This window comes from Choloepus didactylus, chromosome 12 (assembly GCF_015220235.1).
Source record: "Choloepus didactylus isolate mChoDid1 chromosome 12, mChoDid1.pri, whole genome shotgun sequence".
Lineage (NCBI taxonomy): Eukaryota > Metazoa > Chordata > Mammalia > Pilosa > Megalonychidae > Choloepus > Choloepus didactylus.
The window spans coordinates 15,305,842-15,329,925 of NC_051318.1; the positions used below are offsets into that span (position 1 = coordinate 15,305,842).

Below are 24,084 nucleotides of genomic sequence, written 5' to 3' on the forward strand. Positions count from 1 at the left end.
TGGTCTGGGGGGTTGAGGGGGTTAACCCAGGGTCCAGGGAGGTTTGACCAGGGGCATCATTGACGGAAATCAGGGAGTGGGAAATTTTTATTTTTAGTTGCACTAACTTCTAGCAAAAATTTAGCATTTCCTTCCATTATGAAAGCAGGCATCAAACCAGAGCAATTTTAGTAATACCGTGATATTGCCACCAATATTTTTTCATATCTCATAGCTCAATTTTTACTGATTTTTTGAAATATCTCTTATACTTATCACTACTTCAAAAGTAGAATGGTTTTTAGACCCATCACAAATCCTGTAATTCAGGCATTAGTAAAGAATCACGTTACCACGTTACCACATACATCAGTTCTTTTAATATTTTGATAACTGAATTTAAAGCTAATTGATTTACTTTATAATCCTGTCTTATATTTTATGCATTCAGAAACAATATTCTGAGGGTGGGGGTGTTGTATACAGAGACCAGATTTCCCAGGGGACCAGGGCACCCTAAAGGTTCAGAGCCTCTGATAACTGTTAAATAGCAGTTACCCTTCCCCATCGATGCTCCTTGCCCTCCTCTCACAGATCTACATCTAAGAAAAGGGAAAATCTGCCACCTTCTAGTTTCCTTCTGCAGAAGTACACGCCCAGGATGCAAAGCTGCAGAGTGGAACGAACCAAGATTTTGGAATAGACAGAACTGGGCTGTGAGATCGGCCCCTCCCCTTTCTGGCCGAATTAACTTGAGCAAGTAATTTTACTGAGTTAGTCTATCTTTTATTTATAACATAATAAAATAAACTCTGTTTTAGCTCCAATGTCTGAATCAATAAAATGGGGCTAATAATTCCTAATTTTGTAGGGTGGTTGTGGAGATTACATTAGGTACGTGTCTGGCCCCTGGTAGGCATTCGGTAGGCTTTCCTTCTTGTCCTTAATTCTCATTGAATGGAGCAGTAATTGTCCGTCTCTGTTACTGTACCTGAATCCCCGATGGTTATCAGCATTGTGGTAACCTGGGGAAAATCTAGGAGGTTGGCTCGTTGTAGGAATTTGTTTCTTCCAGGATACCTTTGGATCCCCTTGGAGTGAAGTCTCTTTTCCTTTAGTTTAATTTTTCCCACATCTTTACAAAGCATCTTTAATTTCCTTGCCTCTAATATTTTCTTCTGAATTACCCTGATAATTTGGCCCAAATACTTACAGACTTTCGGTCAGGCTTCTGAATGGATATATGTGAAATCGAGTAATTTTTCGAGAGCCTTTCTTTTTTCCTGAGGTTAATAATTTGCTTTCAGTGTGGTTTCCAATTGTTGGTATGTTTGTTTGAAGCATCTAACTGGAGGTCACAAGATCCATCTTGGATTTTACTTTTGCAGAGAAAGAAATCTTGTATAGGAAGAAAAAAAAAATGTACCAGTGACTAGGGAGAAGACTGTTAAACTGTCCTGAGAAGCAAGAGTTAAAAAGGCAGAGCTCGACTCCACGTTCAAGTCTGTTTACAAAAGTTTATGACTTGGGCGTGAATTGGCTAACTCAAGTTTATCAAGCCCTGAATTCTTCAGAAGCTTAGACTGCTAGGTTGTGAAAAGAACCTGTCCACTGGTGGGACCACTGATGTCCCTGATTCCGGTGTGTAAAAGGCAAAAGGGAGCCTTTGCAAAGGATGGATGTGGGCAGCTGCCTGCTCCTGCAGTGTGTCTGCGGACAGCCGCTGGCTGTGTCCCCTCCCGAGGTAGGTTCTTGGGCTTTGTGGGAGAGGGTGGGCTTGTTGGTGTGTGTTTCTTTGTAGTTCCAAGTATAACCACGATCAAACTGCCTTCCCTGGAATGATCTTAGGAAGTATTTCCAAAGTAAATAAACTTTGCTAAGAAAAGACTTGGTTTTAGAATAGCCATCAAAGTTCAGATTTGTTTTACAAGGAATGTAATTCCCTTCTAGCTATGAGTCAGTATTTGAATGTGCCCCTTAAATCTGAGTGGTTTTACCCCCACCCCTCCTTCTGTCCTTTTGCTAGGAATAAAATACCAATTTTATGCATCCCGTTAACCTTTTTGCAAATGATCAATTCAGCGGTTCATTTGCTAATTTTTGCAACTTCTAGAACATTCTGGACCTCTTAGAGGGAGTGTTTTCTCCTTTTATGTCTTTTGTAGAACTGTATAAACACTTGAAGTAGAACTATAATTAGTTTTTACACGTGTTCACCTGTGTGGGAACAAGAGCTGACAACTGAGGCCCAGCGAGTTAAAAGGAACCCTCAACCTCCTGCTGTATGGCTGGCTGTATGTTTTCCTTGCTTTGGGCGCACCTAGCTTTACCTGGTTTTACCAGCTTAGATCATTTCCTGGTGTTCAGAAGGATTTGTTACCTGAACAACTAAGACAACTTCTTGTTTTCCTAAACATGTTTCTTTACTTTCAGAGTCAGGGAGGAAAAGCAGGCTGCATCTTGCATGAGTGGGGGGAAAAAAAACCTAAAAAAAAACAAAAAGAACTGCACGTAGGTCTGTGAGCAGACTACGCCTTGCCTGTTATTTTGTTGTACTTCTAGCGTGTCGTTTTGAATCTTTTTATGACAGGGTGATAACAGAACTGGTTTTATTCTCACTGTTTGTCTGTGCCTTTTGGTTTAGCCATTTATTTAAACTATCCGTAACAGCATGTTTTTCATGTGTAGTACCGTATATTAACTTGTCCATGATTTCTTTCATATTTTTCCCTTGGTGGTGATTTGAGTCTAAGATACAGTTCAGAGTAGTAAGGGCTGGTAAGTGGAGGTTGCTAGGACCTGTGCGGTGTCTTCTGGAGCAGAGGTGGCGGGTCTAGCAGGAAAACGTCTGGCCTGGGAATCTGAAGACCCAGTTGCCCCTAATGGGTGTGACCCTGGGCAAGTCCTGTAACTCTTCTAGGTCTCGGTGTCCTGAATTTGGAAACGAGGTGGTTGGAGTAGAATATGTGCAAGTCTCTTTCTGCTTCTTTTGTGTTTCAGGGGATTTCTTAGGTGCTCTTTGTGAACTTTTAGGCACATCAGACCAGAAATAACAAGACCTGCCGTTCAGGTCTCCCGTCCGCTAATGGGCAAGAACGTAACTTCTTGCGTTGTTGGCCGTTTCGTTCCCTCCCACCCAGCCCTGTGTCCTGGTGGTTCTCGGCTCTGCTGGCCCATGTCCCCGTGGTGCCCGACCCTGTCCGCCCTTCCATGCCCGTCACCTCCCTGGGTGTTCTCCTGCTCACCCCTCCTCACCCTCACCGAGCCCTGGCCCTGACAGTCTCTTTTGTTTTGTTTTCAAATAACACATAGGAGCGGAAAGACTGAAGTGACCAGCCCTGTCCGACAGGTGCTGCTGCCTTCTGCCAGCCCCTCCCTCTGCTTCACCCCTGCCACAGCCCTGTCCCCCCTGTCCCGTCTCCAACTCTCAGGTCTGCCTGAGTAGAAGGTATCACTGGCTTTGACCACGGGGCCAGCCACTCTATGACCTAGCGTTGTAAGAGCACAAATTACACCCATCAGGGCTCCCCTACCACCTCTCATTTCACCCCCACTAGGGCCTCCTATGTCCCAGGGAATATTTGCAGAACTGAATCCTCAGGAATGAAGTAACTTCCCTGAGGTCTGAATCCTCCTTCAAGGCCCTCTCCATCCCCATCTCACGGGCAAAGCAGCCAGCCTGCACCCTGGGCTTAATCTTCTCAAAGCACCTTCTATATATATACATATGTGTGTGTGTGTGTGTGTGTGTGTGTGTGTGTATTTTTTTTTCCCAAGTAACTCAGTTTATGGAAAGAAAATACCTTAGAGTTAGCAGTGTCTAGCATTACCCATTCATTTCTTCCACCTGCTGACCTGCTTGGCACTAGGCTATTGTTATGTGTATTTGGGGAGCCACCTGCCGCAGTTAAATTTTAAGTTCACTGTGTTTACTCTGGTGCTGATTCTCTTCAGGTCTCTTATCCTAGTTCATCTGAGCCACGGAACATTGCTATTTAAATTAGGGTTTTCATTCAGACTTGAAGTGAAGATTTGCTTGTTTTAGTTGTGTTTTCACTTTCAATTGAACAAGTAACTTTTTTTTTTACTAGCCAAGGAAATTAAGACTGCCTGGAGGAGGGACCGAGAAGGAGGGAGGGAGAGATGGGATGGTTTGCTCTTTTGGGACCTGCCTGGGTGTATGAGACCCCCTAACTTGTTCCCGTTTGAAAAGGTGGTTACGGATGAAGCCTGGAGGAGAACATCACCGCAAGATGAAGAACGGACCGAGGCGCAGAGGGTCACCAGGAGGAGGTGGGGTTCTGGGAAAAGGTCAAATCCTAGACCCCTCTCAGACTATGGCCAGTGGGCAAGCCGGAGTCTGTCTATTCCCGAAGACTCGGTAGCTGAAGACACCCGGAAAATGGCCTTTGTAGAGAGTGAAAACCAGCCGAGCCCGGCGCCCACTGATGCCACAGAGCAGAACGCATCCATCGGCTGCCCCAAAGGAAGCCGGAGGAGAAGACCCATCTCCATGATAGGTGGGGTCAGCTTCTATGGGAACAACCAGACGGAGGAGATAGAGGATCTTCTAGCCCAAGTAAGAGCTGGGTTGCTTCTACTAAAGCAGCAGAGAGCTTTTGGCTTCCTGGCCTTTGTTCTCCGGCTGAAAACTAAACAGGACGCTGCTTTTCCTTTCTTCTCTCTTCCTCAAATGTGATGTCACCCACTCGCAACCTTTTCTTCCTGGCTTTGTTTGAAGAGCTGCATGAGTTAAAACTAACCATCTGACATTTTGGATGTCTTTTACTAATCTTCCTTTCTTTACTGGGATCTCAAATAATACCTGAGACTAGACTGCTGTTTCTTTCCAAATAATCTGAATTTTGCCCAGAGTAGCATTTCCTAGTGAACGAGCTTCCTGAACGAAGGAATTCTTGAAAAAGAAAGTGTCATCCATGGTTCAAATATAAAAATGAGAAGAAAATAAAGATGAAATAGATTTTGTTTAAAAGCTAGGAAGTCATTTTTTTCTACCACTTTCTTACTTTTTATTTTTAAATTGCAACTTTGCAACAGGTTTGACAATAGGTTAAACTATTACAATTGGTCCCTTAGCCTGTTTTAGTAATTTGACAAGTGTTTATCAGTATACCCAGTGACACTTGGAGGGTACCAAAGGCCTATGGGTGGTGACACTAATTACCCAGGACCAGGGGTTCTCAGAACAGAATAAGAGTAAGAACCCAATTTCATTTAGAAAAATTTGTATTCTCAAAAGGGAAAGTCTATTTGTATTGGATTGGATGTTTATATACACCCCATATGTCTTGTTTACAGCAAGCACCTGCAAACTCTTGGTCTATTGAATTACATCAAATTGAATGTTTCAGGTGAAATCAAATCAATTTGAAGAATACCAACAAATCTTTAAGAACTTTTTGTCATTTGAGATGCTCCACATACTAGTTTGGAAATAATCCTGAACAAAATGAAATTGTAATCTATTTTAACTTGAAGCACAGTATAGGGAAGATCTAAGGCCTTAGGAATTATTTCGCTTTAGAGTGTCGAAGAGGAATATAGTAAAATAATTTTCTGCATCACAACCTAGTTTGGGGAGTTGTGTGGAAAAATACGAGGAAAACATGAACAGACTTGGCCTTTGATGAATCTTTATAGGGACGGCTAATATGGAAAAGCAAAAAGGTCTACTGACAGTTCTGGAGACTGCATAAATTTGCAGAAAACCAACTCTTCTTTTAAACAAAGTACAATTGTCACATTAGTTTAGGTAAAGGAGGATTGTATTTGATCCACAGATATTTATTGAGTACCTGCGCCTGGAAGGCAGAGGGTCTACACAGGGATGAGGAAAATAAGAGTAAGCCGGGAGGACTGCAGTCCAGTCACGCTGGCTTTGTGAACAACTCTTGCACTACTTTTGTTTCCTCTGGAGGCTGCTCTTTGAAAGGCGTCTTCTTAACTCTCTGACACTGCATCTTTGTGGGATATCTTTGCCTTCCTAAATTTGCTTTTCCTCTTCATGCATGCTTTGATTTTACTTCGTTTTACCTTTTGGTAAGTAGCTGACAAGTAAGATGAAATGTGATGCTGTGAGGTAAGAGCTGGCCTGCCAAAAGTGATTTTTAAACATTTTAGAATAATTTGTTGCAATTGAGCCTGGGTGCAGCCTGAAGCTTTTGACATGATTTGGAAAAACCATTTCACACCCGTAAGTGGCTTCGAGGTGAGAACTCCGAGCACCTCACAGCTGTGTGTGTGAGGAGCTTGCAAGAGCTGCGACTTCCTGGCACCTTCTCAGGGCTGTCTGTCTTCCTTTTGTAGCCCGCACCCAGGCCTCCCGTGCCAGCTCACCAGGTGCCGCCGTACAAAGCAGTTTCCGCCCGATTCCGTCCGTTCGCGTTCTCCCAAAGCACACCCATCGGGCTGGATCGCGTGGGGCGCAGGCGACAGATGAGAGCTTCCAATGGTAAGTCTCCCGGGGCCCTCTGGTTCGGAGGCCTCCTTCTCACAAGTTAGGATGGAATCATCGATTTGACTTTTTCCATTTCACCCAGGGTGCTCGGGGTTACGCGCTCCTCCGTCTCTGTCTGGGGAGTTGTTTTTGTTTTGTCTGGTGGTGAAGACGGGCTTACCTGAGCATCTGCTCCTGCAGGCAAGGGTTTGTTATAAATGCTCAGTGCGTCTGCTCTGTGGGGCATCACGGCAAGCCTGAGTTTGAGACATGTGCTTCTCTGGTGTGGTTGCATGCCTAAGTTCCTGCAAGTGGGGATCCAAATAAAAATGGAGTTGCAGGGATTCACCCTAATCTTTTTTTTTTTTTTTTTTTTTTTTTTTTTAATTAGAGCAGTTGTAGGTTTACAGAAAAATCATACAGAAAGTACAGAGTTTCCACATAACCTCATCCCCCTTACTTCCCCCACCCCACGGTTTTCCCTGTTATTAATATTTTGCATTAGGGTGGTACCTTTGTTACAGTTGATGAAACATTACTATTATAATTATACTATTAACTATAGTCCCTAGTTTATATCAGCGTTCATTCTTTGCGTTGTACGGTTCTATGGTTTTTTTTGGTTGGTTGGTTGGTTTTGTTTTTATCCTGGTAACATGTATTTGACCTAAAATTTCCCATTTTGACAACTTTCAAATATGTAATTCGGTGATGTTAATTAAATTCACAATGCTGTGCCACCCTAATCTTTTTAGAGCTCTTTCTGTGGATTTGAGATTCACCAAGACTGTTTTGAAACACCAAGGAACAGTTTAAGTTAACTTGCTCTGAATGTTTACCCAATAAAGTTTGTTGATTTGAATTAATACTGCATGTTTTGGGAATCATGTCAAAATTCATAAAAAGACAACCCTTCCTTTGCACCAGTGCCCACCACTTCAGTGCCAGTCGGCCCGTTGGACGTGGCATGACTGGGCGTGTGCTGGATGGGAAGGATAAAAGCTAACATCTCCTGATCACTTCCCACGGCTCGTTTAATCTTAACCACCATAATCGGTGGATACTATTATTATCCTCGTTTTACAGATAGAAAGGCCAAGGTATAAAGAGGTATTATATAATGGCCCCAAGTCACTCACCAAGGAAACAAGAAGAAATGGGATTTGGACCTACAGTCAGATGGAGTTTTCAATACCAAAGCCCATGTTTTTAGCTGTGGACCATACTGCCTCTTTTAAGAGATGCAGCAGATTATTAATTAGATGATTCTGGGTTGTTATGGGTGAAAGTGTTGGTGGATAATGAGGAACTAGTACTACTCCTGATTGGGCTTGCATGGTTTCTAACTCACTTCCACTGCATTAGTAAGAAGAATCAAGGTTGGATGATTTTGCCAAATGGGGTGTAAAGGAGTTAGCAGCTGCAGGTTGTGAACATCTCAAACCCAACGTGTCCAAACAGCTTTTCCTCCCTCAGACATCCTGGGGCTCCAGGTGTTCCCGATGCCCATGTCATCCCCCTTCGAGGACCAGGCTGGAAACCTTGGAGTCATCACTATCCAGTTTCCAGAGCCACTGATCCCATCCATTTGTCCACAAGGGTTTCCCCTGCCTCTCAACCTCGTGAAACCCTACCCTAACTCTGCTATCTACAATTGCTTCTCATTCCAGCCTTTGTAAACACTCATCAAGTTATATTTCACATTCAACTCTTACTTTATTTCCTTTCAAACATTCCCCATCTTTAATGGAATTAAGTCCAAATGCCTTAAATCGGTATGCAGGATTTTCATGCCACCCCGTTCTAACCTTCCATCTCTTTCTTCCACTTTTGCTGACAAGCCTGGGCATTCAGTGTTCCCTCCATCCACTCTAGGTTTTCAAACCCTTTTGACCTTTCTTCACTTCACTCACACTACCCAGAATTCCCTCCTCTTTACCAGATGTTAAAATTCTTTCCATTCAGAGTTTTGTGAAACTCATTCCCTTATGTCCTCTTGGTGGCAAAGGAAATTCTTTAGAATCCTTTTGCAAAGCAATTTGGCCATACGTCTCATGTTTATTCTCTTTGATCCGATAATCAACCTCTGGTGATGTGTTTTGAGAAAGTTACCCAAAGGAGAAACAGTCTACATGCAGATGATGCACATGATGCAAAAAAAATGTTGAAGCAATCTAAGTATCCAATTACAGTGGACTGGTTAGTTGGACTGTTGTATGGGGGACTACTTCATTACTATGTACAACGTAATTAGGAAACTATGGAACAATGCGAAAAACAGCTGCTGTAATTTTAAGTGAGAAAAATAGGGAGTAAAATCACACGTATTCTTCAATTGCAACCATGATTTAAAAGATTTTAAAAAGGATAGGCAAAAATGGAAATAGTGTTGTTAGTGTGGTAGCAATGTAGACAATTTCTCCTCCAACCCCATATGCATATTGCATATAGCCTATTTCCATTCTTTCTGTAACGCTATTTTTTTGTTGTTGGTTTGGTTTGAATGTTAGGGTTCTTTTATTGAGAATCAGCAGAAACTAATGCTAGCACTAGCTTAAGCAGAAAGGGAATTTATTGGAAGGGCATCTGGAGCTCGCAGAATTGATGGGGTGGGTGGCTGGGGAAAGGGGCTAGGAAACCAGCAGCGGTTAAGGTTGCTCCCGGGAGCTAAGGAACTGTAGAAAGGCCACATGGTTCTTGTAGGCTGGTCAGGGGACCACCCTGGAAATGAGTGAGGGCCAACCAGAGCTTCTCTCCTTCTGCCAGTCACTCAGAAGCGGAGTTCCAGAGTAGAGGATTTGACTCTCCAAGCTTAGGTGACGTGTCCGCTGGTTGGCAGCCACAAAGAGTGATAGAATTGGGTACCTCTAGGGGCCCCTTGCCTTCTGGATGAGGAGGGAGCTGAACACAGTGAGAAGGGATAATTTCCTAGAGAAAATCTAGGTATTGTCAGAAATAAGAAGAGATTCTGGACAGGTCCTGCATTTGTTCATTCATTCAGTAGATATTTATTTACCATGTGCCAGCTGAAGGCAGGGAGCACAAGGAAGTCCTTAATTTGGAGACTTATGTCCTACTGAGGGGATACTCAAACAAATTAGCAAGTAACTATTTAACATGCCCGATAGTGCTGAAGAGAACAATGATGCAGGGTCCAGGGCATTCAGTTCCAAAAAGGCTTCATTCAAACATGATGTAACTATTCTGTGTATAATTGAAAACACACTCACACCATCTCCTAAGGGAGGCAGCCCAAAGGTGCATCCATTCCTGCAAACAGTTCCAAATCAGACCTCTGAATCACGTGCATTCCTCCTCCTGTTCTGTTTTATAACCTGAGATCAATCTATGCAACATGCCCTATTATAATGTGTGGGAAGGGGAGAGGAAAAGGAAATAGAAAATAAATAAAATATTTCAGAGGTATGTATGACACCAGAAGGAATGATAGAAGGGAAAGACTGGAACTGTGTAGCTTAGTGAAACCTAGAGTGGGCAATGATTGTGATTACATGTACAAATATAAGAATGTTTTTGCACATTTGAGGGAGAACAAATGAATATCAGCTTTGCAAGGTGTTGAAAATGGGATGGTATTGGGGAAAAAATACCATCAATACAAACCAGAATCTATAGTTAACAGTAACATTGTAACATGCTTCCATTAGTTGTAATAAAGGCAATATTTGAAAGCTAAATGTCTGTAAGTGGGGGGTATAAGGGAGAGGTATGTATCTCTTGCTGTTGGTGTGTTTTCTGAACTTCTATTGTATTTTATTTTATTTTTTCTTTTATTTCTTTTAGTCATCATTTTTTTTTTTCTCCTCTTCCTCTTTCTTTGAGGAAGAAATCTTCCTCTTATATATTGTGGTGGCGGATGCATATCTATGTGATTATATTGGGAACGGTGTTTTAAAACTTCAACGTCTGTATGAGAACAAAGGAAGAGATGTTTATTTGTTGCAAAATCTATATTTTCTGTAGCACACTATATAATTAAACTTGTATGGTCAGTTTACTCAAGCACCATAATTACATGGAACTTTGAATAGGGAGTGAGATCTGGTTGGCTTATATAAGTTAGTGTGAAGCCCCAATACATCCCAAAGTAATTTGGGCAGAGAATAAAAATGTATTTGCAAAACCCTCTTGTGGGCCTGGGGGGAAATGTGGAAATATTAAACTTCCCCACCTGAGGAATTACTGATACTCTCACAAGCACTGGGACTACCAATTTAGAAGGCCGAGCTCTTGACCTTGGGGCTTGCCCTTATGAAGCTTGTTACTGCAAAGGAGAGGCTAAGCCTACTTATAATTGTGCCTAAGAGTCTGCCCCAGAGAACGTCTTTTCTTGATCAGATGTGGCCTCTGCCCTCCTCCCTACATGGGACATAACTCCCAGGGGTGTAAATGTCCCTGGCAACATGGGACATGACTCCTGGGGATGAGACTGAACCCAGCATCGTGGAATTGAGAACATCTTCTTGACCCAAAAGGGGAAGAGAAATGAAACAAAATAAAGTTTCAGTGGCTCAGAGATTTCGAATGGAGCCAACAGGACGTTGTGGAGGGCATTTTTATGTGCTATATAGATAACCCTTTTTAGTTTTCAGTGTGTTGGAATAGCTAGAAGGAAATACCTGAAACCGTTGAGCTACAACCCAGTAGCCTTGATTCTTGAAGACAACTGTATAACTATGTAGCTTACATGAAGTGACCGTGTGATTGTGAAAACCTTGTGGCTCCTGCTCCATTTATCCAGTGTATGGACAGATAAGTAGAAAAATTGGGACAAAAAGTACATGAATAATAGGGAGGGATTGGGGAGATGGGATGTTTTGGATCTTCTCTTTTACTTTAATTTTTATTCTTAATCTTATTTTTTGGGGGGGGTAATCAAAATGTTCAAAAACAGGTTGTGGTGATGAATGCACAATATAATGATACTGTGAACAACTGATTGTACACTTTGGATGACTGTATGGTATGTGAATATATCGCAATAAAACTGAATTTAAAAAAATATTGTCTATACATACATGACCCTGAAAAGGGGACTGTCTCCTGCCCGTGGTTGCCAGACCCTCAGTGCTCTTTTTGACTCTGCTCGTCCAGTTCCCATTGCATGTTCCCCTGTCTCTGCTCAGCGCCTCACCTGTTAGGGTTCTTTGCCAGACGAGGTGGTTCAGACCTTCCCTCCTTCGGCTTCAGAGATGGATTTCGAATGGAGTCAAGAGGACGTTCTGGAGGGCATTGGCATTCTGATTGTGGTGGTGGATGCATGTCTGTGTGATATGCTGTTGGTAGTCTGGCTTTCTTAGAGTTGCTGTATTTCTTCTCTTCCTTTCTATGAGTTAACAACAAATCAGCCGATCCACAAAAACGTGTGGCGCACCAAGCATGAGCCAGGCCCTGTGGTTACCTTTTGGGATCCAGCAGAGAATAAGAAGCATGGCAAAGTTGACAGTCTAGCATTTAAAAAGATTAAATATGTTAACCAGCAGGATAATCGCTGCCACTGGCGATTGCCCTGGAGGAGATGAGCACGGGTAACTTGGTGGTGGGTACCTGGGAGAGGGAGAGGAGACCTCTGAGGATGCATCGTTTTCAGTGGAGATTTGAAAGGCAAGAGGAGGCAGTTGTGCACAGATCTGAGGGAGGAGAGGTCCAAGGAGAAGGAACATCAAATGCCCAAAGATAGGAAGGAACATGATGTGTCTGAGGTTCGGAGAGAGGCCAGAGCGACTGAGCTCCATGAACACGGACAGGAAGAGAGGGATTGCAGTCAGGGAGGTGGGTCATGGGTCATGGCTTGGTTAAAGGGGCATTGTGGGTCATGATACGGAGTTTGGGTTATTATGTGTATAACAAGAAGCCTTTTTCAGCAGGGGAATGATAGTTTCAGATTTATGCTGTAGAAAGGAGAGGCAGTTTGGCGGAGGGGAGGCAGAGGAAGGGAGACTTGATTCGAAGGCTATTGCGTTGGTCCAGTTAAGAATCAATGGTGGCAGTGACCACAAAAGATACCCATGTTTTTCTCATGTGACCATTTTTCCAGTGGCACAAAGAGGCTAATATAGCCAGTCTTAGTTCGAATTCAGCAGGACCAGTGTTATAAACGCCATTAGAGGTACTTCTCCTTTGGCTAACTAAATTCAGGTTTTTTTTGTTTTGTTTTATTTTTAAAATTCAGTTTTGAGAGAGTGCAGGTACTGGCTGGGAAGCAAATATTTTGCAAGTGTATTATTAAGTAATCATGAGACGTTAGCCTGGTGATCACCCGTTGTGTCCGGGCCCACATCTTCTGGCTGTGGGCAGTGGGCAGACATCACCGTAATAGCTAGAGCACTAACTCCAACCCGGGTGGCATCTTAACTTGAAAACGTGTCTCGAAGCTGCCTCCACAAATTCATTTCCATTAAGCCATTATTCTTTTTGCTGTACTCACTTGTTTCTGGATGATGGTCAATATGATAAAACAGTGAAACTCAGGGGCACTGGCCAGTAGCTGTATTTTTTTCACTGTGGCGTTCGTTAGAAGCACTGTTGTGTGAGATACAATGACAAGGAGTATAAGGCTTTGGGTAAGAGTCCCGCAGAGGTCTGACCATCAAGGAAAGCAAATCCAAATCGAGAACAACTGTGCCTTCCAGTAATGACAGATCGGCACTCCCTCTATTATGAAAAGGGTCCATTGTAATCAACTTTCCATGAGTGGCTATGAGGTTCCTTCAAAGAACCATATCATTAACTTTGAGGAGAGGCCCATGTGGTTTAGCTCAGGCTCAGCATCCATTTCTGAAATCATGGCCATTTTTTTCATGAACCCACTGAGCCAACATCAAAATGACTGGGAAGGAAGATGGACTGACTTGCGCAGGGTGGATCATCATGTCCACATGGTTATTAAACGGCCTGTTTTGCAGTAGATTCATGTGGAACACATTTTCTCAAGCTGAGTCTATTCTCATGTATCCAATCATACTCCTCCAAACCAACTGATCACGCATTTTGTTCTTTCCAAATTCCTGACCATTCAGCTAAGCCATTAGCTCCTAACTAACCATGAATCCACACAAGCTAAATCCTTACTCAGGCTCTCTGTCCTTTCAGTCAGGTGGGATAGGAGACGTATTGCTTAAATTTTGGCTCTGGGAGGATTTTCCTTTCCTGGGGGCCCAGGTACCTAGATAAAAGGTGGCAGATCCCTTTTGGGAAGGCTTAGAGGACGAGCTGTAACAGCAGGCCAACTACCCGCAGGTTACCTGGCCTCCATTTCATTTAAGAGGTTCTGAGTCTGGGAGCTGACTTGTTCTAGAGACAGAGTGAGGGCCCTCAATTCTCTTGTCATGGCAGCACCCATTCAGGTCTCTGCTCACCAGACCTGGAGATTTTTCTATTCCACAAATCAAGAAATAAATTCCTTAGTGGAATTACTCATCAGTCTTGTTCCCAGGGATCCCACGATTAGTTAAGCATAGCTGGAGTTCTTCTGGGTCAGATTCTTAATATACTATGATATTCAGATTATATCATTCTGATTATGGAGCTGGCCCTGCTGCCTCTTACGGAAACTGGCCCTTCTTTTCCTGCAGAGATATTCCTGCAAGAGGTGCCTCCGCGGCAGCTCCCCACCGCCGCTGAGAGCCGAGGCTTCCTTCCAACAGAAGTGTCTCTCACCGGCTTCCCTGGCGTACAGTGGTTAGCCTATAGAATGCTTATAAAAATTGCTCACACTTCCACCATCTGGCTTAGGAGATACAGCCTAGGAAGTGTGTGTAACCTTCATTAGACTTGCCCCAGAGTTTCTGTCTCCCAGTCTTTGAATTCCTTCCTTTCTGTTATGCCAGGGAACTTCCGGTCTCTCAGCTCCCTTAAGAGTGAGCTAGTACAGGTGGGATCCAGGTTTACATCACAGCAAAGAGCTAAAATGACAGTCACCTTCATGAATTCACACACTGAAGGCAAAATCCCTGGGTAGTGTCACCCAGAGTGATAAATTCTGTTTACTCTTATGTTTATAAATGCGATGTATGAACCTTGTTTGGGTTCTGATACCAATGATTAGCTATAAAAAGATGATTTTGAGATAACTGGAGAAAATATAACATGGGCTGAATACTCGATGACATTAAAGAATTATCATTAATTTTGTTACTTGTGATAATGGGAGTGTAGTTAATGTTTACGTCCTTATTTGTTATAGATGCATACTGAAATGTTTTTTGCTTGGAGTATGATACCTGAGATTTGCTTTAAAATACTCCAGAAGGAGTTGGGGGAAAATAGTTGAAATTGATTAAATATTGATCATTGTGGGTGCATCCATGGGGTTCATTTTTTAATTTCTCTACTTTTGGGTTTTGTTGAAAGTTTCCATAATAAAAACTTTTTAAAGATAATGAAAGTATGTTTTCTCCACCTTGGTGAAGTACTCTCAAAATTCCCAAATGAAGAAATGCCCAGAAGCAAATTGATCTCAAATTGTAGAAAACTGAGTGCGGGCAATTTAACTTTTTGTAAAGAAATGGAGACCTGCCCCCGGAAGGTGAAAGCTCTGCCTTCTCAGAGCTCACTGGGCACCTGCTGTGATCCTTTCTAGCACACCTTATTTCTCTCTTGCTCTGTTTAGAGTCCTTATCTCCTCTACTAGCCCATACTTTCTGTGAGGAAAGGTCACATGGGACAGTCCTCTGCAGTGTTTGTTGACTGCTTGGGTGTGGCGTTTTGAATCATAGAGTCAGGATTCTGAATCACGTGGCAGTTATAAATGCCTTTATCAAGTTCGTAGACTCGTGGCTGCCAGCCCGTGAAAACTCAGTAGCTTTACTGGGGATGATGTTTGTGGCCCTTCGTTTCCCCGGGTCTTAGGAGGCGTGCTGGAGCCGTTAGAACTTTCCCTCAGGGAACTGTCCTTATTACCCTTTGCTTTCTTTTCTGAAGCTTTTCTCTTGTCATCTAAGGCAACTTATTCCATCACAGCCTGCCTAGGCTCCTGATTTTTCACTTACGTACTTTGGGCTCCTGCCATACTTTCTCCATATGGTTCCTTCCATAACATGTATATTTTGTTCAGAAGTGAAATATGGTCACTTCTCAAAATTCTTAACTTTCATGTCTACTCACTGTTCCCTTCCTACTCATTCAATCCATTGGGTTCAGGTTACTTTGCCCTTGTGATAAGCCAAGTGATTATTTTAATTATCTCCCAAAAAAGGAAAATACCCAGTTTCCTTAGCTGTTGCACTTGAGAGGACTCTTTAGGGGTCACAAAGGAAGGGTTAAAGCATGCTCATGCATTGAAGTCAGTAGATTTCAATGTGTCATTAAAAAAAAAAAAGATTTCTATTTATTGCATTTTAAAGAGAGCCCCTTAGTTAACCAGTAAGTGCTATCTTAGAGGGTTTAGTAATAATGCCAGGCAACAAAGGGGAGGAAATGACAAGATTAGGTACAGTAACTAAATATAAAAAGTAGAGAAATGTTTTTCCCTTCTGAATGGAAAAATTAATGAGGAGTTGACTTGATTAAACTTTCTATATGGCTTTTTTTTTTTTTCAATTCAGTTTTATTGAGATATATTCACATACCCTACAGTCATCCACAGTGTACAATCAATTGTTCACAGTTCACAACACCATCATATAGTTGTGCATTCATCACCAAAATCAATGTTTGAACATTTTCATTACTCCAAAAAAATTAAAATAAGAATAAAAATACAAGTAAAGAAGAACACCCAAAACATCCCATGCCCACCATCCCTCCTATTATTCATTTAATTTTTGTTCCCATTTTTTGACTCATCTGTCCATGTACTGGATAAAGGGAGTGTGAGCCACAAGGTTTTCACAATCACACAGTCACACCGTGTAAGCTATGTAGTTATACTATCATCTTCAAAAATAAAAGCTACTGGGTTGCAGTTGAACAGTTTCTGGTATTTCCTTCCAGCTATTCCGAAACACTAAAAACTAAAAAGGGATATCTGTATGATACATGAGAATATCCTCCAGAATGACCTCTCGACTCTATTTGAAATCTCCCAGCTACTGAAACTTTATTTTGTTTCCTTTCTTTTCCCTCTTTTGGCCAAGAAGACTTTCTCAACCCCACAATTCCAGGTCCAGATTAATCCCCAGGAGTCACATCCCACGTTGCCAGGGAGATGTACACCCCTGGGAATCATGTCCCACATAGAGAAGAGGGCAGTGAGTTTACCTGCCAAGTGGGCTTAGAGAAAGAAAGAAGCCACATCTGAGCAACAAAAGAGGTTCTCTGGGGGAGACTCTTAGGCACTATTATAAGTAGGTTTAGCCTCTCCTTTGCAGTAACAAGCTTCATTGAGGGCTTGGCCTTCTAAATTGGTGGTTCTCAATGCTTGTGAGAATATCGGTAATTACCTAGGTGGGGAAGTTTAATATCCCACATTTTTCCCCAATCCCTCAAGGGGACTTTGCAAATACATTTTTATTCCCTTTCCAAATTACTTTGGGAACCAGATCTCACTCCCTATTCAAAGTTCTATGTAATTATGGTGTTTGAATAAAATGACCATAGAAATTAAATTATTTAGTGTGCTACAGAAAATATAGATTTTGCACCAAATAAACATCTCTTCCTTTGGTCTCACACAGATGTTGAAGTTTTAAAACACAGTCAATATCGTCCTTTACCCTTTAGTCTGATTTGCCTTAGTCCTACCCAGATCCACTGTTTTTTAGCATTTTTAACAATAGCAGTTTGGGGTAATACTAACATTCATAGCTGGCAAACTCTATCTCTGAGTCTCAGGTTTCACACAGATACTTGAAGTTCCAGGGACCGACCAGGTTATGCACAAAGATCTCAGCATCTCAGAATTTAGAGATAACCATTACAACTCAAAAATAGATGTGACTGCTGTAAGAGCTTACAATCTAAGGACTTGTGATGGTTGGGTTCATGTGTCAACTTGGCCAGGTGATGGCACCCAACTGTCTGGTCAAGCAAGCACTGGCCTAACCATTGCTGCAAGGACGTTTGTGGCTGGTTTATTAAATCATCAGTCAATTGGCTGCAGCTGTGACCGATGACGTCAACGAAGGGCATGCTTTCCACAATGAGAGAATGCAGTTGGCTGGATTTAATCCAATTAATCAGTTGAAGACTTTTAAGCAAGACAGATAGAGGACTTTCACTTCTTCTTTGACTGACCAGTGAAGCGTTTCCTGAGGAGTTTGTCGAAGTTGCCAATTTGTTTCCTGAGGAGTTCATCGAACTTGTTTGTCAAAGTTGCCAGTTTGTTGGTTGAATATCTTCATTGGAGTTGCCAGCCCTACAGAATTTGGACTCGTGCATACCCACAGTTGCATGAGTCACTTTTATAAACCTTATATTCATAGATATCTCTCACTGATTCTGTTTCCCTAGAGAACTCTAACTAGTACAGGACTTTTACAATAAGCCTTCCCCTGATAACCTGTGCTCTAAGATTCAATTCTCAAGAGTTTTCACATTATAGTTATTCCATATTAGTGAGGCATTATAACGTTTGTCTTTTCATTTCTGGCTTATTTCACACATAATTCTCTCCTCAAGATCCATTCACCTATTTGCATGCCTCATAACTTCATTCCTTCTTTCAGCCGCTCAATATTCTATTATATGCATACATCACAGTTCACCATTCTGTTCATCAGTTGATGTACCCTTAGGCTACCTTCATCCATTGCAAATTGTGAATACTGCCACCATACATACCAGTATGCAAATGTCCATTCATATCCCTGCTTTCAGTTCTTCAGAGTATATGCCCAATAATGAGGTTGCAGGATCTTATGGCAACCACATACTTAGCTTCTTGTGGAACCACCACACCGTCCTCCAGATATGCTACACCATTCTACTTCTCCACCAACAGTGAATAGGTACATCCCTCTCTCCACATTTTCTCTAGTACTTGTATCCCTCTGTTTATTTTTCCCAGCCCATCTCAATTTAGAGTGGCAGCATTTCAGGTGCTCAGTGCCACCTGTGGTAAATGGCTTCCAAATTGGACATGACAGCTCTATCTAGCAGAATTCTGCGTCAGGTGGATCCATGTCTGAGGATTGTTACCGAAGTGGAAGAGGTACCTTGTGGCAACCACGGGAAGGCCATCCAGCCACCCACTGCCATTATCACACCCCAGAGGAGCCCCATGGGCCTCCCCAGGGAACTCTTTATGGCTTTTATAAATATTTTTTATTTGCTCAAATAATTGCTTGATTTGCTCTTTTGTTTTATTATAATTTTTTTATTTTTATTCTAACGTCTTATGGATATAGTTTTTACAAACTAGGAAAGACCTAGGGTGAATCTTTCTATCTTCAGCAGAAAACTCTAATTAAAAATCTATAATGCAATGGGATTCTAAACCTCGAAACCGTGATCACCTATCCACATTTTTTATTAGGAAACAACCAAGAAACCAGTCCTTGGAGGCATGGTATATAGATAAAGAACATCTTGATCTGTAAAGGACAGAATGACCCAGGTTACACGCTGGCCTGTCCGTGAAACAGATCAGAGCTGACCAGTGATTGGAGAGCAGGGGACTAGTTACATTCTGTAAAACCTCCTGGTTCTGCTGCCAAAGGAAAGCAAGTAAAATATATTAAAGATGCACTCAAGTTGGTATTTGATTTTGCCAAGGTCTACCACTAGAATACAAACCAAAGTTAGAGACAGGTGTGGGGGATAAGATACTTAAAAAAATTTTCAAGATAAATGACTTAGTAATGAGAAATCAGATGCTGCATTTTTCCACTAGCCGCAGAACAAATCGGCAGTGAGGACTACTTAAAAGAGATGTTCAACTCTGAGAAGGATGCTGGTGGTGGCAACCCTTTCCACCACAGAATAACTTCCTGTTTCTCCTAAATATGCACTGCTACTTTTCTACTATGTATAGCCTATGGAAGTAGAGCATATCCTAGTTAGCTGGTTGTAAGTTCATTTAACATCTTTTGGGATGGACCTATATCTGCTAAGCATCTACAAATTGCCCTCCGCATAGACTTTCGATAGCTTCTGTGCAACGCCCTAAAGCATGGCTCAGTCCCATCTGTGACTTCTGTGGGCTGCCGTGGGAGCTGGTCATCGTAGGAGGGGACCAGAGCCTTTGGATGCCTGGCAGGTGATGTGCCGGTGGGAAACCCCAGCAGGAACACCAGGGCACCCCCCACTCCCCACCACTCCTTGCCCTTCTTCCAGCCACCTGTACCAATGATTGGAGAGAGGCACCAAATGGGCCGTGGCAAGTGGGGTCACCTCACTGGGTCTTAGGAGGGCTTTTCTTAAACCAGAGGACAGAGCGTCCATCATCTTTCTGGGGATCCCGAGTACTCCTGTAGCTGAGTGCACCACCTACCACGGCCATGTGCGTGCACCTAGACCCCACTGCTAGAGCTATCCAGGTCTGGCCCCGCCCCCCATGCGCCCCGAGGCCCCCCTGTCTTGCTTATTTGTTTATTTGGTAAACATTTCCTATAGAGAATGGTTTTTTTTTCTGTCTAAAAGAAAGAAAAAGTGTAAGACATTTTCCAGTGTTTTTGAGGTGCTGAAGTTTGAAATTACTCTTTGGAGTTGTCATTAATAGATAATGTTCTTTCCACAGCCACAGCTCTCATTTCTCCAGATTGATTTCATATTTGAGTATGAGATTGTTATTTATGTTTTATTTGGATTTCCCTATTTAGGGACTAATTATTGGTTGTAAAAGCAACAAATAAACAAACCAAATTTATTCAATGTGACGTATGAAGTTTACAAGCTTAAAATTATTGGGAAATGCTATAGGACATGTAATTATGACATAACCAAACAGTGTTGTTTCAGGAAATGTCCAGTGTGCTCTGAAACCTTTCTGAGTTGGGTTTTAACTATGTTCTTGGTTTAGGAAATACTTCATTCGTGTTGATTCATTGAACAAATACGTAATTGTGTTCCTGTTATATGGGAGGTACTGTGCTAGAGACAGGAGTGGAATCCTGAGTAAGCCATATACTGTTCTCACAGAACTTCCAGCCTGGGATGGTACAGACAAGGCAAGTGATCCTAACCAGACAGGGTAAATCGGATCTGGGGACTCCCAAGACTTCCTGGAGGAAGTGACATCAAAGTGGAGACTTGAAGGATGAATAGGAGTTAGATTAAGTTTATTGTTTAGGGCAAGGGTGTAGTCTAGGTTGAAGGAACAGCATATGCAAAGAGACAGAGGCCAGAAAAAGGAGAGCCCATTTGAGATAGCAAGAGTAGGGTAATACAACAGAAACTCCTCTAACCAGCTAGACTTTCATCAGATTAAAGATGTTGTCCACGCCTTCTGTGAGGCCTGCGGCTGCTTTAGGAGCCCACCGGTTGAGTCAAAGGCATGAGCCCAAACCTATTTATGGGTGTTGTATTTATTATCAGAATTATGGAACTTAATTAAATATTGTACAAACAAATGAAATCTAAAAATGCGACTGAAAAGAGACCTGTGTCTATGAAAACAAAATTGAATACTTTGGAAAGCCTCCATAAAGGTGAGTTGTTAAAAGTTTTTTTCTGTCAAATTAGATGTGGGCAGGGAGATGGAAAAAATCTAGGAATGTGCACTCAGATTGCTTCGGAAATGTCTTCAGGCTAGTGCTATACTTCAAAGAAACCAGAGCTGGAAGTCATAGTTGATGCATTATGGGTGTGGATTGTGCAAGAAAAAAGATGCAAGATTCCAGGCAGATGATCATACTTGAAAAGTCCTGGTCGTACATCATAAGATGAATAATTGTACTTTCGTATGTTTTAAGTTAAACCGTGTATGCGACATATGTGTGTGTATGTATCATTTTTTTAATTCAATTTTGTTGAGATATATTCACATACCATGCAGTCATACAAGGGGTACAGTCAGTCGTGTATGTATCATTTTTTGTGACCTCTAGGCAGTTCTGACTGCACCAGGTAGGAGGGCGTCCACTGTGGGTCAATGTGGCTAGAGCAGTGTGAAGTCAAGGGGAAAGGCCGAGAGGCGGTCCAGGGCAGAGGTCAGGATACTGGGGGTGAAAAGGAGCCTGACCCTTCAGGGCCTTTTGTTAATGAAATGAGACTTTATCTTGGGGGCAAAAAGGAGCCACTGAAGGGTTTTAAGTGGCTTGAAATGTGCATTTTAGGGAGAGTGATTGGCTAGATTGTGGAACCCTCTAGAGCAAGGAGGGGTCTGTTGCATAATCTGAGCAAGTGGAGACCAAGCCCTGAACTAGGACAGTGGTAGTAGGACTGGAGAAATGAAAAGCTTGGAGGCCAAGCTGTTTGGCTGCTTTGGGTGAAGGAGAAGGAGTCGATGCTGATGCCCAGGTGCCTGGTTGAATGTCTGGGTGGATGGGAGCATAAGAGGAGAGAACATTATTGGGGGGAAGTGAGGCTCAGCTCCAGGCATGTGGTGTTTGAGGCTCCTATGGGACATCTAAGTAGAGATGTCATCACCTGGCAGCTGTTCATAAGCATCTGAGGTCCAGGAGGGAGATCCAGGATTGAGGTGAAGATTTGGAAATCATCAGCAAATGAATGGTTCTTAAACCCACCAGAAAGAATGTTGTCATCCAGGGTGAGTGTGAAAAATGAGAAATGAAGAGGATCTTGGGAAGCACCAGAGGATTGACAGCATTTGGAAACCAGTAAAAGGAAAGAAATCTACAAAGAAGCTAGAAAAGGAAGAGCCAGAGAGGAGGAGAGTAGAAACCCAGGAGGGTCCAATGTCGTAGGTGTCAAAGGAAGACTGGGCTTTGAGGAGTGGTTAAGTGCTGGGTGCTACCGAACTGTCAAGGTCATGTGAAATGAAAAATATCCATTGGATTTAGCAGTAAGGAGGTGCTCGGTGACCTTGGCAAAAGCAACTTTATTTCAGTGCTAGGGCAGAAGCCAGAATGCAGAGTGAAATGTTGTTGGGGAAATCAAGACATTAACTTTTAATATAGAGATATTTTATCTATTTTATTTAATCTGTTCTGATGGTTTTCTGATTTTTTAGCTGAAAATATCCCATAAATGTTAGGGCTAATTAAAAGTTATTTGTTATGCTACCACTAAAAAAAAAAAAAAACTATTTTGGCTTTGTATTATAGTACCTAAACATGAATGGGTCAGTGTTTAATTTTACTAAGTATTGTTAAGAGAAATAGTAATGTTAGGTTTGCATCAGAAAGTTCTGTCCCTTGATTTAATATTATGATGTAATACCCAGCATTTGGGAAATGGGGAATTTTAATCATAAGGGTTTATGTCCTTTCAAATTTGATTTTAAAAAAATTAAATTGTTTGAATAATAAGAAATTACTGAGGCATATTTCTTTGAAAACTGTTGCAGGGAAGTTAAATTTACAAAAGCACTTTGGATTTATGTTTTGCTTGGTCAAAAAGTTTTTTTCCTTTTGCCTTAATTTTGTTGTTGGTAAAATATCCTACTTCCAATATGTTGAAAATAACACATTTGTTCTTCAATAGCTTGATTAAAAAGAGATCATAACGATCCTGTTTTTCCTTGGATGAACTGTAGAATAAGGCAATAAGAATTCTTGATAGGTTGACCAAGCATTTCACAAAAGGAAAAGGACTCACGTAGTTTTTCTGACATTGTTCTATTCTAATTATTGTTTTGAAAGTTAATTTTCTTATTAAGAGACATTTGGGTCAAAAGCCAGAGTTGGATCCTGTTCCTTTACTGACTGGCTGTGTGACTTTGGGCAAGTTGCTTAACCTCAAAGCCTTCGTTTCCTCTTTGTAATAGGAGATTCTAATGGGATCCCCCCCACAAATGTGTAAGAGCAACCTGGCACCCACTAAGCTCGCATTAGCCGTAGCTCTTACTGTTACAGAGAGTAGCACTGATTGTACCCGGAGCAAGGGTCGTGGGGAGCAGTGGGCTGGGTTTGCATCCAGAGTTCTGAGTTATTAGCTAACTGCACAAAGCAGAAGTTTACCTTTAGGCAAGTCTCTCAAACTCTCTGGACCTGAGTTTCCTCGTTTATAAAATAAGTAAAACCCTAGAACACTAGGAGTCTATATGAAATGACAGTCTGTTTAATGATTATCCAAATATAAGTTAAACAAATTTAAAATGCATAAACTTGAGTTATTTGGGGTAAAAACTCAACTAATCCTTTACCATTGATTTTTTTTTTTTTTTTTTTTTTACCCCACTCGCCCCCACCACCATTGATTTTTTTTTATTCCAAATTCCAGGAATTAGCTAATGGTTTTCTAAGAGACTGTACTAAATTTCTTCTTGAAAGAACAGAAGAAAAGAAAAGTTGTGTAGGCTTGTCGTTTTTTGTGTGTGCTTGCATGTGTGTGCGCACACGTGTAGTATGGTGCCTTTGGAATTATTTTAACCACACCATAAAACCTTATTTGTCCAATCTCTTCTTTTTTGGATTATCTATAGCCCTTTGTTCTTTATGCTTCTGCATTTTATTCAAATCACTTTTCAAAATTTTTCTTTTGATGAAGAATCAGAGGGAGAGAATGTAAAGTCAAGTCTTACTTGGTGATTCCCTGTTGAAAGTGGTCATGTTCTTGGGAAGGATGGGTGAAGTATCGTATCAATAACAAAGAGTTTTGATTATTAGGTGTGGATTTCATTTGTC

General features: G+C 41.9%; 1 protein-coding gene across 5 annotated transcripts in view; it reads left to right on the forward strand.

The window, feature by feature from the left end:
* Positions 1 to 24,084, forward strand: part of SPATA13 (spermatogenesis associated 13) — a 397,052-nt gene that overhangs the window by 330,768 nt on the left and 42,200 nt on the right. For all 5 annotated transcript variants that reach the window (XM_037800660.1, XM_037800665.1, XM_037800659.1 and 2 more), the window contains exons 3-4: positions 4,193 to 4,558; positions 6,307 to 6,451. In XM_037800660.1, coding sequence (XP_037656588.1) covers positions 4,193 to 4,558; positions 6,307 to 6,451 — 511 coding nt within the window. The remainder of the gene's footprint in view (positions 1 to 4,192; positions 4,559 to 6,306; positions 6,452 to 24,084) is intronic.